Consider the following 16,395-nt stretch of genomic DNA (forward strand, 5'->3'; position numbering starts at 1 on the left):
TAAATGGCTTTCCAAGGTTCATACTACAAGTCTACTCTGGAGCAAAAGATGCTGAAGACTTTCAGAAAGATAGAATGTATGCTACAGTCAACAAGACATCAGTTCCTCTGAAGATCCAGAAGCTTCAGCTGTCTGACTCTGCTGTGTACTACTGTGCTCTGAGGCCCACAGTGACAGGAAACACCAAAACTCTGTACAAAAACCTTTGGAGCAAAGACAACACAATACTCCACAACATCCACTAGAGGGAGTCACACACTGTTAAACTTCAATCAATATATAGTCTAGAACAGGGGTGGCGAACCTGTGGCTCTTGAGCCGTATGCGGCTCTTTGCCTGCTCCTGTGAGGCTCTTACTGTGTGGCTGGGGGCTGTGTCATTGGTTGATTGTTGTTTTTAACTTTTCTGAAACATACAGTATTTCAGATAAGTAAAAAAAAACACATTTGAATGCATCTGCCAATACATTTGCCAATTATTTTAAAATGGAAAATAATGCAGCAGAGTTTTGAGGACAGATTCTGCAACCTGAGGAAAAACAGCAGCCACAGATCACCTTCCTCGTTAACCCGTTCACTGCTGAATCCGATTGTTTGAAAGCCCCTTTAGTGACAAATGAGTGAGAGAGTTGCTTCGAGTGGCCACAACCGAGTTCAAGCAAGACCTAAAAAGGATTGTGGATAACAAAGACTGTCAGGTTTCTCACTGAGTCAATCTAAGTGAGAAAAAACTATGAAAACTGCTATGTATTATGACTGTCATCAGATCTGGAAGACACTGTTGCTGTTGTAGTGTGGACGTGCATGTGTTGTGTGGCTTTTTGCTATGGTGCGTTTTTTTTTGTGGCTCTTTATACCTAACTGGTTGGCCACTCCTGGTCTAGAATAACTTTACCTTAGATGTGTAACTATGAGAAGTGAAAATACAGAGCTACAAGGAGACGGAGAGACTCAGGGAGGAGCTGAGCTGTTACTGAACTATAGAAGAGAGAGGAACTTCTATATTCAACAGAGATCAATACACAAACCATCAACATTACCTTTATTCAACATGCTGTCACTGCAGCATTGTATGCTTTCTCTGATGTTTCTTTCCATTCTAACAGGTAAGTTAGATTATGCAGCATGAAAAAGTTATATTCCAATAACATCTGAATGTGTATCATTCAGATGTTATTGGAAAAGTCTCATACAAAATTAACTAACAGTTGTCTCTTCCTTTAGGTGTCAGCTGTGAAGAACTCACTCCAGTCCAGAAAGAAGAGAACAGTTTAGAAGACAGCTCTGTTACTCTGTCCTACAGATACTCCAAACAAGCTGAATATAATGATTATTTCTTCTGGTATCGACAATATCCAGGAAAACCACCAGAGTTCCTCATCTTTCACTCTGGAACGCAAAATGGAACAAACTCTGGACTGTCTGTTTCAGTGAGTGATGATAAATCCAAAATTATTCTTCAGATCTCCTCTGCTGCAGTGACAGACTCTGCTCTGTACTACTGTGCTGTGAGGCCCACAGTGACAGCAAACCCACAGTCTCTGAACAAAAACACAAGCTGACACACTGACAAGCTGCTGGAAGACTTTTTTTCTACACTGCTGTAATAAACGTTGTACATCCACTAGAGGGCAACATTATCAAGTAGGCGGTGCACTACTTCTGCACTGTGTTCAACCATTCAGTCAATAATAAGTGCTGCTGTGAAGAGAACAATTCTCAGACTGAATGTTGAACATCAGCTAGTTTCTCCTGTTGATTTAAACCTTGTTGTAGAGATGAAACATTGGCTGTGGATTATTCTTGCTGCTCTTTTCTTTGGTAAGATACAAAGAACATCATGGTTTTATTATTTTCTGAAGATTTATATAAACTGCATTTTAGAGCTGAAATCTCTGAAGAGTTGAACTGTTTCTGTCCAGAATAACAATATACAGTTAACATTTTTCACTGTCTTCTGCTCTCAGCCTCATGAACAATGTTAGTCTAATGACTTCATTTTCTCCTTTTTTCCAGGAGTAATAGCTGGAGACAAAATCTATCCTGTAAGGAATGCAGTCAGTAAAAGAGAAGGAGAATCTACCTCACTCAGATGTAAATATGAGACAACGATCAACAATCCTGACCTTTACTGGTACAGACATCATTCTGACCTTCAGGCACCTCAGTTTATACTCTGGAAAGGAGCTAGTAGTGGTGAATATATCCCAGATAAGATAAGATATGAATCCATAACAACAGAGAAAAAAACTGAACTGACCATAAAGAGACTAACCCTGGCAGACACAGGTCTCTACTACTGTGCTCTAGAAACACAGTGATACAAAGTGTAGAAGAGGCTGTACAAAAACCTGAACACAGATATCTGACTACTCTTCAAAGAGGAGGGAAGTGGTATTCAAACCACAGCTTCATATCAGATGGATTCTGATATTTCCAGTTTAAACAGAGTCCCTGTGGTTCCAGCTGCTAGTGTGACAGAGTGTGTGTGACGTCACCCATTGGTTTGTGCAGAGCTGCTCGGAGTCGTCGAGTTTGCCTTTACGGGTGCTGCCATCTTGATTGCATTAAAAACGGATGTGAGGATTTTTAGATGAGAGGGAGGAGCTGGGGAGGAGTGAAGGAGCACTGATGCTGTGAATGCTGTATACACCCACCTGCATCGGCAACCTGGCCGCTACTGCTGCTAACAAAGTTAGCTTACATAAATCGAGGTAAGCTTAACAGCTAGCTAAGTGTAAAAGTAATCTGAGTAGCTCATTGCATACATGTCCACAGTTATATTATATATAAGGGGAATAACACTGTAAAGTATATGTATCCGGTCCATGTACGGTCCGTGTACTTTTTCATTCATTCGATTTTCATTTCATAAACAGTATTAAAAACAAAAAACGAATGCTTATTTGATTTTTGTTTTAAAATACAAAATTTGAAATTGAAATACAAGGCATTTTTTTCCTTTTCATGGTCAAAAGGGGATGGGAGAAATTAAAAATATGCTCTGATTTTTATTTTCTATTTCATATAACAAAAATAAAATCACTCGAAAATAGAAATGAAAAAAAGCCTGTTATTTTCATATTCAGAGACCGGATGTTGTCATTTCCAAGGCAACAGCGGCAGCCACAGTGACCTCGGTCCCCGCGGTTCGCTCCCCGGTGCTGACTGACTCTGGTCCGTCTGCAGAGCTGGCGTTACCCGCTCCAGCTGAGGTCAGGGTACTAAAGTGTAATCCGTTTTTCGTTTTAAACCAAAAACGAAAAAACGAAAAAACGGGTCGATATTTCGTTTTTCGTTTCAAACCAAAAACGAAAAAGAGAAAATATGAGCTCCATTTTCCCGTTTTTCCAATCTCAATACAAATTAAAAATTAACTGGAAAACTGCTCGTTTTTCAACTGTTGTTTTTTTGTTATTCATGTTTCTGTTTTAACCCAAGAGCGAGAATACGGGCTCATTTTTATAATGTGCATAATCATTGAAAATCTGATGGAACACAGGTCTCGTTTATAATGTTATTTTGGTCTTACGTGTTAAGTCAAAAGTTGACTAAAACCAATGCGCTCTGGACAGGAAGTAACAATAACATGTCAAAATAAAAGTATGAGAGCTGTAATAACTGCCAGAAGAACGAGGCACTTTAGCTTTTGCCTGTAGCTTGTCAGATTAAGCTACAGTTAATTATTTAGGGTTATATAAAGTATTTAATTATTTAATAATAATTTTAAAATCACATAAAATCTACATTCATCTATTATTAGCCTATGTGTGGCAGTTATTGACTAGTTACTCTAATCTTACACCAGCCAGTAAAAAGGCATCTAACACTTTCAACCAAATTAACCAAAAATAACATGCATTGTTCCCTTCCATGCTCTTCGCATGTAAATTAATATTCACAACTTTCATAAAATTTTGGGTGTTTTATTCAATTTTATAGCAGTTATGGTCTTCCCGGGAAAATTTTGACCTGGTAGTGCAACAGGGCACTATTGAGCTTTACAGAAGATAAACACACAGGACACACGTGCATATTTACAAGTATGTGCATGCACACACACACACACACACACACACACACACACACACACACACACACACACACAGACAGACAGAAAGACACACACCCACACACACATAAACACACACATACACAGACAGACAGACAGACAGACACACACACACACACACACACACACACACACACACACACACACACACGCCTACCAAGAGCCTGGGTCTGTCCGAGGTTTCTTCCTAAAAGAAACTAAATGAAAAGGCTTCTTTTTATTGAAACTCTGCAGAATATTCATGTGACATGGTTGACCAACTTAACTGCCATTAGTTTGAGCGTGATGAAGAACTCCTGCAGATACAACTGGGCCACATTGCAAACCTCTCATCATATTAGTGAGGAAGCTGCCATGTTGCTTCTCTCATCCTGGTCTCCTCAGGCCCTGCAGACTGGACCACACTTGTGGTTTACTGCTAGAATATTACAGTAGGCCACTTTTCTGATTCAGATTTGCCACTTGGGTCCACAGCACCATACAATATATGATAAACATGCACCAGCCTTTGTGGAAGTGTATGTTCTGAGAGAGAGAGAGAGAGAGAGAGAGAGAGAGAGAGAGAGAGAGAGAGAGAGAGAGAGATATCTCGGTTGTAACATTAAACATTTGCATGATTCTGTGCCATCTGCTGCTGCTCCAACAATACAATGGCAGTACATATTTATATTGCTTACCAGGGTTCCAACCCAGTAGCTTCTTGCTGTGAGGCCACAGTGCTTACCATTGACCAGTCCTTATTGTAATTCAACCCCACAATACCTATCATGTATTATATTTTATTATCCAATATTGGCCAACTACTGTTTCAAGGCCTTAGTATGATCAGTGAACATCTAATGAGCTGGGTGATCCAGGCACAGGCCCAGCAGTGAGGAGGTCTACCATGCTCACCATGAACTCTGGTCTAGTCTGCAGGGCCTGAGGAGACCAGACCAGAATGAGAGACTCTCCAGTACACATTAACTTGTTAATTTATGTTCATCACATTGACATGTTCATTGGCAGCTAATGTGGTCAACCATGTCACAAACAATATTCTGCAGAGCAATTTAAAAAAGCCCTTATATTTTCTGTCTCTTTTTACTGGCTGGAGTAGATTAGAGTAAAAGTAGTCAATAACGCCACACATAATGTAGGGGAATACAGATTTTATTTAAAATGTGATTTAAAACTTATTATAATCCTATTTCTATTTTAAAACAATATCCATTCTTACTCCCTTTGTGGCTATTAATGAATGTTGCTCAATTAAATACTTTATATAACCCTAAATAATTAACTGTAGCTTAATCTGACAAGCTACAGGCAAAAGCTAAAGTACATTGTTCTTCTGGCAGTTATTACAGCTCTCATACTTTTATTTTGACATGTTATTGTTACTTCCTGTCCAGAGCGCATTGGTTTTAGTCAACTTTTGACTTAACACGTAAGACCAAAATAACATTATAAACGAGACCTGTGTTCCATCAGATTTTCAATGATTATACACATTATAAAAATGAGCCCGTATTCACGTTCTTGGGTTAAAACAGAAACATGAATAACAAAAAAACAACAGTTGAAAAACGAGCAGTTTTCCAGTTAATTCTTAATTTGTATGGACATTGGAAAAACGAGAAAACGGAGCTCATAGTTTGGTTTTTCTGTTTTTGGTTTGAAACAAAAAACGAAACATCGACCCGTTTTTTCCTTTTTTCGTTTTTGGTTTAAAACGAAAAAACGGATTATACTTTAGTACCCTGAAAAAAGAGGAAGGACCAATGATGTGAAGGCCCAGAATCCGTGTACCATTCGTTCATTCGTTTTTCAAAATAAAACCAAAACTCAAAAAACAAATAAATGACTTGTTTCCTCAAAATTCGTTTCTAAAACCAAAAGGAAAGAACGGATAACAACTCGTTTTTTCCCATTTACAATTTTGTGCTCAAATGAAAAATGGAAAAAACGGATAACGAGCGGTTCACCCCGTTTAATCCAATTTTTATATTTTTATTTGACGCAAGATGCATGACCCGGATGTGACCTTTATTAGGACCAGAGTCCGCCAAACAAACAAGAGGTCAAGACAAGAAGACATGGCCGGACTGGATGAATATTCCGACTTAATTCGCCAGCTTTTTGAGGATGGTAGAACGCATGCTGAGATTTCCACCGCGCTGCATCAGATAGATGTCCCGAGATGCTCGGAAATGTCTGTCAGAAGATTCTGTGTTCAACATCAGCTCAGACGAAAAAGACATGTGTCAGACGCAGAACTGGAAACGGCAATCATGTTATCGATAGATAAGGTAAGTGCTCACAAGACGAGGAAAGAAAGTACCCACCATGTTTACGTTAACCAAGTAGCCTATTAAGTTACGTTAACCTATCTAATAAGAGTGTGTAAGCAAATGTTAACCTTACACGGTGAGCACGGCACTCTGTGGCGGTATTACATCAGAGCAATAATAAGTGCAACAGGGTGATCACACTTTTAGCGTACATCATATGGAGATTAGGCCTACACAATAGTATACAGTATTAATTATAAAAGAGTGAATACAGTTTAAAAAATAACTACACATTAGAACAAGAAAATTAACATAATTAACGTTTACAAATATTGTTCTTTCTCACTCACTCAGAGATGGAATTTTTTTTCAGTGCTATATAATATCTGACCAGAAGTTAAGCACACAGTGCTGGGCCTACAGTAGTCTAAGCTACACATTAATGTTATAGACTATTGTCTTTAAAACATTAATGTGGGTTAACTGAAAGTTTTCAGTTCATATTGGTTAGGGTTTGATAGGTGAATAGACAATTATGTTAAACTTTTGTAGTGAGTGTTTTGTGACATGTAGAATTAAAAACACAGTTAGCCTGCCCTACACAATTAGTGGGAGAGGGTGGCCTGAGATGGAGTCAAAATCCCGACCTGAATTACTATCCCAGACCTCCTGCACACAACAAAGACAGCCCCAGGGAGCAGTGTAATGTTTCAGCTTGGTACTTGGTTATAGTTTCTAATCCAAGACTCATTTGTTTACAATTTTAAAAAGTTACATTTCAAATTTAATTATTGTTTAAATTAATCCAAATTTTTTTGTCTTAACAGACCGGTCCCTGTTACGGCCGAAAATTCATGACAGGATACCTGTCATCAGTGGGGGTAAGGGCAGGAGAATCTCGAGTGGGAAGAATTCTCAAAGAGGTACACCAGCCGTATAATGAGCTGCGTCGCCAAGTAAGTCACCTACATTAATTATATTTGAGAAAAAGTCAATCTTATTGTTATTACACCTTGCATTGATTGAATTATACTTGTTTTAGGGAGCACGTAATCTGAATCCAGTTCCTTACCACGCCGAGTATATGGGCCACAAACTCCACCTAGACCAGAATGAGAAGCTGGCAATGTTTGGAGTGACGCACGTCTTGGCTATTGATGGATTCAGCAGCAAAATTGTTGCTGAATCCACAATGCCAGTGAAAAACAACCTTATTATTTATGAGGAAGTTTACAGGCAAGTCAAGGTTAATAACAGTAACAGTAAATATAAGCACTATGTGGGATTATCATACAATGTCAGTATTTTTACATTACAAGCAGTATGTGCTACATAGGAATTTGAATGTATCATATCCACATATGTATCCATATAATCTACACATTTTCTATTACAGGAAAGCAGTTGTCCAAAACGGCATGTGGGACCAAATCAGAGTGGATCATGGCAGGGAGTTTTACTTGACCCTGTACATGCAAGAAAAGATGTCTCAACACAGACATAACATCAACAGGCTACCATATGTACAAACAACTTCTTCAAGGGTGAATTTTATCCTACTGATTACAGATAAGTAACCTTCGAAATTAATCAAAATATATTTACAGTGAAAATATTTTATATTTACAATCCCAAATCAATAAATGGTTGATAGTAATTATCTATCCCTGCCATTTAAGCCTGCAACACCTTTCAAAAAACGTTTTGACAGGGAATCTCAATTGCTAAACTGGTAAAACCTGTACCATATGGACAAAGTCTTTTGGATTTTTCCAAAAGAGAAGTAAGGGTAAGCATTAAGCCTATTCCACACTGCAGGCTTCTACTCAATGGCTGATTTGATTGCTTGCGATGTTGTTAACTTGTACAATCACTGCTGAAATTAGCTGTTTACCTATAGCATCATTATTCAGTTTTTCACCTCATCACTTAATGGTACTGTATGTCCCAACTCTTGGGATAAGGTACAGGCTTGAATGGCAGGAATTTATGTTTTACATATCAATTGAAAGCTTAAATACTTTGACTTCAAACTGTCTGCAACATAATTCAAGATCAAAGGACATTTGTAAATTAATGCTGTCTACTACTGCTTATACCTGTATTTTACACACCAGACCAACTTTTTCTGATTTGGTTTTTCTGATCTTAAGTGTTTCCAATCAGACCAATCAGTTTTATTGTGTTTAAGCAGAACCTTCGTGTGGAAAGAATTTGGCCAGAGGTCAACAATCGAGTGAACTATCCACTAAAACAGGCCCTGGTTCACCTGCTGGATCAAGAGCTGCTCGACATGCAGGATAATGTAACCAAATTTTGTGTCTCCAACCTGGCATGTCAAGTGAGTCAGATTGGACTTGCCAGGGTTGTGCAGTCCTGGAATGCCCATAGGATACCAGGTAGGCTATGCTAGTATTTGTATGTATGGAGCTTTACAACAATTGACAATTTTGTCCAAAACTAATAAAAATAATTACCCATTTTAGGCAGAGGGATACCAAACCAACTTGCAGCTGATTGTTGTCCAGCAAGAATTCCCACAGAGCTGCTGCCCAATGCTGCAGAGGCAGCACACATGTATGAGCAGGAGTTGGGGTCCTCCCTGACTTGGGTGTCTGCCTTTGGCTCTGACCCATTTTCATCAGAGCAAGACCGATGTCGTGCTGAGCAGCTGTTTGGAGAGAGGTTTCCAGACATGTCTCTTCTTTTTGGAAAAGTGGTTAACAATGACCATAGTGTGTTTCAGGAGGCACTGATCTATCTGATCAATATTACTAATAGACATGCAAGGTAAATACAGTTGGGGGTGTCGCAAACTAGGCCAATGGTAGACTAAATGAATGTAGTGGAGTAAAAGAATATTTCCTCTGAGATGTAGTGGAGAAGTAAAAAGTTATGAAAAGAAAATACTCAAGTATCTCAAATGTCACCAATGAACTATGCATATGTTTGTACAGTAGTTGTGAGAAACTGATTTAAGCTCAGCTGTAGATGAATAAATTCCAAGTTTGTTCAGATGTCTGCATATTTCTTTTAATGTGAAAAAATACAAGTAGAAAATCTTGTATAACAGGTAGAAAATCTTGTAAACCTTATCTAAGTGCCACAATTACACGTGACAATAATACTGTTAACATTAGACATTGTTACTCTATAAAAACAAGGCACTGAAGAACTGTATGAACATATTTGTTGCCACCATAGCAACATACTAAAGGAATAACTTCTCTAGTGGTGCCAGCGCCTCAGAGAGTCCAGCCACTTCATGAACGCTGTTCTCCAAATCCACAGCGTGACACTTCGGGCAGTAACTGTGGCTGCTGTTCCACTCCACAACACATGCCTTACACCCGATTAGGGTTCTGCAGCATGTTGAGAACATTGGCTTGTCTACAGGACCTGTAGGTTAAAAAAAATATGCACTTCATTTATTTTCAGTACGTAGGCCAAACTACAATGACCAAATATAAATGAAATCCACACAGCATGTCAAATCTAGTAAAACACAAACAAGTGAAGTGATTTTGATCTGTAATTCCATCTTCCTAATGACCCATTGTAAAACAGTACTAACCTTTGCAGACAAGACAGGCAAAAACCACTCTTAAAGAAGCTACTTCAGCCTCTGAAAGAGACAGGGTTGTTGTCACTGTGGAATGTGCAAATCCACTCAAATCCTTAATCATCTTCGAAACTTCTTTTAGTCCCTGGGCTGCTTCGACAACCTCTTCAATGTCTGCCATAACCTCTTGAAGGCCGGTATCTTCTCTTCGACTGAAAAACATAAAAAATGTACAATGTAACATTTAATTAGACCTTAATAATTTGTTTTTCGCACACAGCATCAGGTCATCCAAAAGAAACCACATGAATGGTGTGGAAAAAATTAAAAATAGAAAATTTTCAGTTACCTCAACCTCTTCCTTTTATTGACTTGTAGCAGTTCCATCTGTGGTTCAGGCACTGCAAATACTTTCCTGGAATTTTGCTTCCAGTATGCTGACCCTGCAATGAAAACAATAGGACATTTTTTTAACCAAATATTTGCAGTATTTTTGATAACTTATATCCTATGTGGGTTATGAATTTTAAAAATAAGACACTATAAACAGATTTGAAGCACCCAAGAAAGCTATGAATGCACAATGTACTTTTAATATGAGAATATTTAGGTGTACTTCCCTAATTCAGATGTTACATGTGTGAACTGTTTGTGCACTTAAGTTCCTAATGTGGCTGCAGAAAATATCATTTACACAGCAATGATTTAAAACATACCCCTAGTTCCATCAGAGTCAATCATTTTGTTGCCCTGACTATCTGTTAAAATAAATGACTCCTGCTGTCCAAGGGCCTCTTTCACCTTACTGGTGATTGTTGCCACACAAGCCTCAAACTCTGAGAAGCGGACTGTAACCATCTTGGTGGTCTCTAGCTTTCCATTCAGGACTTCAGCAATGAAGACATTCCTGAATATTGATGGGAACAAATAATTAAAAAAAATGCAGTTCCTGTTATTTGGATAGTGCACTTGGCAATATTGCAATTACGATAATATTTGTATTAATTGTTGAACCCTGATATACAGTGATAACAATAAGCACTTAATGTAAGGCTGGTCATCAAGCTCTTGGATAAACAAGCTTAATTTTGCTGATAAGTTGCAGGTGCAGCAGGAACAGATAGTAAATATGCAGGATAAGGGATTACCAGTAAACAGAGTTGGACACACCTGCTCAAATAATGTAGCAAAAGAAAGTAGTAACAGTAGTGACAGATGTTTTAGCAAGATGTAAATGTTCTTTTTTCACTCACCTCACGAAGGTTTTGGTGGTGCTCCTTGGAATTGGACAGGAGGAGCTTGTGGCAGTGCTTGGTGGGCGGTGGAAAGTAAAGCGAGCAGCCTGGCCTGAGGGAAGTGCCCCTGCAGATTTTTCCACAGTGGTGCTGTCGCGATGCACTTCATAATGACCTCTGGCGATGAGGTCAAAGCAGTTGAAGTCACCATCAGGTCGGGGAAATATGGCCACGTTGGTGTCGTCCGTCAAATAAACGGTTTCCTTTTGGACCTATGACAGGAGTTCAGGATAGAACAGAAGCACCAAAATGTGTACAGTCCAGCCAACCACACCGCTTTTTGTGCTTTTATTACAAAATAATATATGGATTCACATTGTAGTCAGCAACATTTTCATTAGTAACTGTTATTTAATGACATATTCTCAGTCACTGCTACGAAAGCTAAAGTATAATATAACGTCACAGGTAAAACAGAGAACATATTTTAGTTCAGTTGTGTGGCATGCAAATCAGTGTTAACCTAAAACAAAGTAAATTAAAAACATAAAAAACATCACACCATAATCCTTTCGAACACACTAATAACTTTGAAAGTCCATAAACGATAGCCGTTGGATAGATTAGTATGTGCGCGCCCACGAGTATTTAAACACCATAACGTTATATTATATCGCTTTATTGCTTTAAGTAAAATACATACCTGGAAAATAACTGATATCTTCTCTGTGGTCATGTCTTCAGGCTTCAGAGTAACCCTCTTACTTCCACTAAAAAGCACAAAAATGTCCATTTCTGTTGTTAGTTGCTACCTGCTACAACATAGGCTGTTGTTGGTTGTGTCGGTGTCGTTGTCCCACGAGTTAAGGTCACATCCAGGTCATGCATCTTGCGTCAAATAAAAATATAAAAATTGGATTAAACGGGGTGAAACGCTCGTTATCCGTTTTTTCCATTTTTCATTTGAGCACAAAATTGTAAATGGGAAAAACGAGTTGTTATCCGTTCTTTCCTTTTGGTTTTGGAAACGAATTTTGAAGAAACAAGTCATTTATTTGTTTTTTGAGTTTTGGTTTTATTTTGAAAAACGAATGAACGAATGGTACACGGATTGCCCAGATCCATCAGAGTATCAATGCTCTTCCTCTCTCTCCTCCCCTCTCACTGCAGACATGAAACACTGGCTGACTAACATCCTGATTCTGACTCTCTGGCTAGGTAACTATTTAAAATACTGATTGTTCTCCTTTAATCAATCATCTTTATGAATTAATCTCTTCCTCTGCATGTTCTCTTCTTCCCAAGAGTGTAAAGGAGAAGACAGAGTGATCCAGCCAACAGGAGATGTCATTAGTCTTTCTTTCCAGCTCTCAGCGAAGGCGGTCGCTTTTTCTCCCTCTCCCTCCCAGGCCTACCCTGCTTGCTATCTTGTCTTGTGTTGTCTACTGTTAACTTTTTAGAGACTCTCCCTGCAAGGCTCTACAAATACCTAAAAATCATGGAATTGATTAACTGGTCTCTCAACGCAATTGTCACTGTCTTCTCGAGGAGGAGCACTGGTTCGGGTGAGCCAGCATGTCCTGACGGGACGTTTGCTGCGGGGTATACGATGGACGGCTGGGAGAAACGGCGTGTCGTGTGTCTCTCTGCTCTTTCCGTGGAGGACGTTGAGGATATCTACCTATTTGGAACCCTGATAACTGGAATGTTGCTGATTGGAGGATGCTTCGCTCTGGTTTATCGAAGAATTGGAAAGACTTTGGTAGCTGTCCAAAGCCCAAGGAAGCTGCCTGGCCTGACTGAAGCTGTCGGAAAAGCGATCAGTTTGCAAACTGGGACTATTAATCGCGTGATGGAATACAACATGGTAATGATGACCCGCGGCTTGGTTACCATCATGAGGAAGGTCATGGATTTGGAAACAAAAATTGACCAGTTGAACAGTTGAACAGTTGGACAATAGAATGAATGTTTAAATTAGAGCAGCCATTCGTGTAGACAAAACAAATTTAATCTTTCGGCTCCCTTATCCTGAACGGCCTTGCCAAGGCCGTTTCTTGGAACAAACAGTCACCCTGTTGGGGCTCTGCAAGCGAGACTCTCTTGGTTCCTCCCCCGTCTTCCCCACTGCCTGCTGATTGTCGTATCGGCTCTGGACTGTTCAAGGGTGTCACCACGGCAACGTGCTGTGTCACCACGGCAACGTGCTGTGTTATCGCTATAACATTCGGCGGACTGGGACACTAGTGGGACTGCCGGGCTGTGCGTTTCTCAGCAGGCAAAACTCCCCAACCTACCCTCTCCCGAGTCCCACGCCTTCGCCGCTAAATGTGCAACTGTACATTTATGTTATGTTATGTTATGTTATGTTCAGCAGTGCAAATGTACTGCTTGTGTGCTTACGTGCTGAGGTGTTTTTTTCCTGTTCCCACACTGTTCTTATCTTTATGAGGATAGTCTGAGAGTTGTTTTTTTTTCCCCTCTCCTCTCCTCATGTCATGCTGTATCTGTCCCTGCTATGTTATGTTATGTATGTGATTATTATTATTATTCAGTCAACTAATAAGCAAAATACCAGTGCAACAGTGCAAATATACTGTTTGCGTGCTTTAAATGTGCTCCTGCGAGAGTTGTGTTGAATGTTTTGGATGTAAAGCGCTTTGAGCTGCAATCGATGTATGAAAGGCGCTATACAAATAAAGCTATGTTATGTTATGTATGTTATTACTACTGAAGGAGAGACAGTTACTCTTGACTGTACATTTGAGACAACTTCGACAAGTTATTCGAGAACTTTATTCTGGTACAAACAAGAAGTAAATGATTACCCAAAGTACATTTTGAAAAGTTTTTCAAACACAGCAGAAAATGCTCCAGAGTTCCAGAAGGACAGATTTGATGCTACAATCAACGAGACATCAGTTCCTCTGAAGATCCAGAAGCTTCAGCTGTCTGACTCTGCTGTGTACTACTGTGCTCTGAGGCCCACAGTGACAGGAAACACCAAAACTCTGTACAAAAACCTTTGGAGAAACGACAAAAATATACTCCACAACATCCACTAGAGGGAGTCACACACTGTTAAACATTGAATAGTATGTAATGATACAGTCTAGATCAGGGGTCACCAACACGGTGCCCGCGGGCACCAGGTAGCCCCCAAGGACCACATGAGTAGCCCTCAGGCCTGTTCTAAAAATGAAAATTGAATATTGATATTATCTGTTTCCCACCTTGTTAAGTCATTGTTGATAATTATTGATAATGAGAAATCATTAACGTGATCAGTGTCTTCACATAGATTAGTATCATTAATCATTAATAATCATATATAACTAAAGGAAAACTGAGCAAATTAGTTATTTCAGAAGAGTGTAGTTAAGTGTCTGATTTGAGTGTGAGGTAAACTGAGCTACATCCTGTCTCCTCCTTCTGTAGCACTGTTGTCTGTGAGCAGAGGGGGCGTGGCGTGAGCGGCCGCAAGCAGACCCTTCTCCTGATGTCTGACAGCGCATCAGCATGCAGACCGTGGTGAAGGACAGTATTAATTAGGTGACTGAGACAAGAATTTCTCCTATTTGGTTCCAGGGCTTTGATTATGTTGCTGCCTTGATCTGTTACCCCCATGCATGCTTCGTCCTTGTTGTATTATTCATTAACATCATTTTTAACAGATTTTTGAAGTTCTAACAACTTGGAATTCTAGTTGAGAAAGTCAGTTATAACGGCCCACGTATTAAAATATTGTCAGGTTTAAATCTGGATCGGGCTCATAATTACAGTTAATGTGTCGGGGCGGGCTCGAAAACAACGTGCAATGGCTCAGGTAGGGTTGGGCTTGATATTTTGGGCCCGATCTAAACTTTAATCCTCATACCATTTAGAAAAAGGTTATTCTCTGGCCCCGCCCACTAAAGTTTAACTCAACCAATGAGATTATTTCTGTCTCCAGAGCAGAAATGTTTGAGGAACTAAAAGCACAATCAGCTTGATGTTGAGAAGAAGAGCTGCACATCAGAGAGGCTGTTTAGTTTTTCATTCTACTGCAGTGGAAGAACATTGTTCATCTGCTGTCTGTTTGGCTTTAACAACTCCAAAGACATGTTGCTTTACCTGTTTTTACTTTTCTCTCCCTTTATAGGTGAGTGTTAGAAGAGAGATCAAAGTCTCATATAACCTGCTGTATTAACCAGATATTTCATAACTGGAGTATTCACTGTATAAGTCAATGATAACTGATGTGAATAATACTCATTTTGCAGCCCTGGGTTCCATGAACAGCATAAAGCCAGAAAGTACTGAAGAACATGTTGCAGAGGGCAGAAACATCAACCTGACCTGTACATATGAGGGTGTTATCAACAATATCCAGTGGTACCGACAATACCAGAGATCCAGACCAGAGTTCCTGCTCTACATCACAGAGGGAGGATTGATTCAACCAACTGGTTCTGATTTCTCAGCATACATTGACAAGTCAAAGAAACATGTTGATCTGGAGATCATCTCAGCTAAGCTGTCTGACTCTGCTGTGTACTACTGTGCTCTGCAGCCCACAGTGACAGGAAACACCAAAACTCTGCACAAAAACCTTTGGACCAAAGACAACACAATACTCCACAACATCCACTAGAGGGAGTCACATAATGTAAAACTTCAATATTTGTCTAGAATCATTTTACAGAGAGACTCAGGGAGGAGCTGAGCTGTTACTGAACTATAGAAGAGAGAGGAACTTCTATATTCAAAAGAGATCAACACACAAACCATCAACATTACCTTTATTCAACATGCTGTCACTGCAGCATTATGTATTTTCTCTGCTGTTTCTCTCCATCCTCACAGGTATGTTAGATTATGCAGCAAGAAAAGGTTTTATTCCAATAACATCTGAATGTGAATTATTTATTGAGTCTGTTTCTATATGAAATAATGAGTTATCTCTTCCTTCAGGTATCAGCTGTGAAGAACTCACTCCAGTAGAGAAAGAAGGGAACAGTTTAGAAGACAGCTCCGTTACTCTGTCCTACAGATACTCCAAACAAGCAACTAGTAGTGATTATTTCTTCTGGTATCGACAATATCCAGGAAAACCACCAGAGTTCATCATATCCCACTCTGCATCGGGAGGAGTAGGAGATATAGTAATCCCTGGACTGGCGATTAATGTGGAGGGCAAACAAATCCATATGATCATCTCCTCAGCTAAGCTGTCTGACTCTGCTGTGTACTACTGTGCTGTGCAGCCCACAGT

General features: G+C 39.5%; 2 protein-coding genes and 1 long non-coding RNA gene across 6 annotated transcripts in view; 2 read left to right on the forward strand and 1 right to left on the reverse strand.

Annotated features, from left to right (window-relative positions):
* si:dkey-154p10.3 (zinc finger protein 135) overlaps positions 1-16,395 on the forward strand; it is a 307,986-nt gene that overhangs the window by 211,971 nt on the left and 79,620 nt on the right. The window lies entirely within an intron of this gene.
* LOC116056339 lies at positions 7,181-9,177 on the forward strand. Its single transcript, XM_031308527.2, has 5 exons — positions 7,181-7,300; positions 7,387-7,580; positions 7,741-7,888; positions 8,539-8,743; positions 8,831-9,177. Exons 1-5 carry the CDS (start codon positions 7,199-7,201, stop codon positions 9,136-9,138), a joined length of 957 nt encoding a protein of 318 aa, XP_031164387.2. The 5' UTR covers positions 7,181-7,198; the 3' UTR covers positions 9,139-9,177.
* On the reverse strand, positions 9,625-11,259 carry LOC118495828. Its single transcript, XR_004898271.1, has 4 exons — positions 11,160-11,259; positions 10,256-10,349; positions 9,919-10,118; positions 9,625-9,743 (listed from the first exon to the last, which is right to left on the reverse strand). It is a non-coding gene; the product is annotated as an uncharacterized LOC118495828 (long non-coding RNA).

The sequence above is a fragment of the Sander lucioperca genome, chromosome 9 (assembly GCF_008315115.2).
Source record: "Sander lucioperca isolate FBNREF2018 chromosome 9, SLUC_FBN_1.2, whole genome shotgun sequence".
Taxonomy (NCBI): Eukaryota; Metazoa; Chordata; class Actinopteri; order Perciformes; family Percidae; genus Sander; species Sander lucioperca.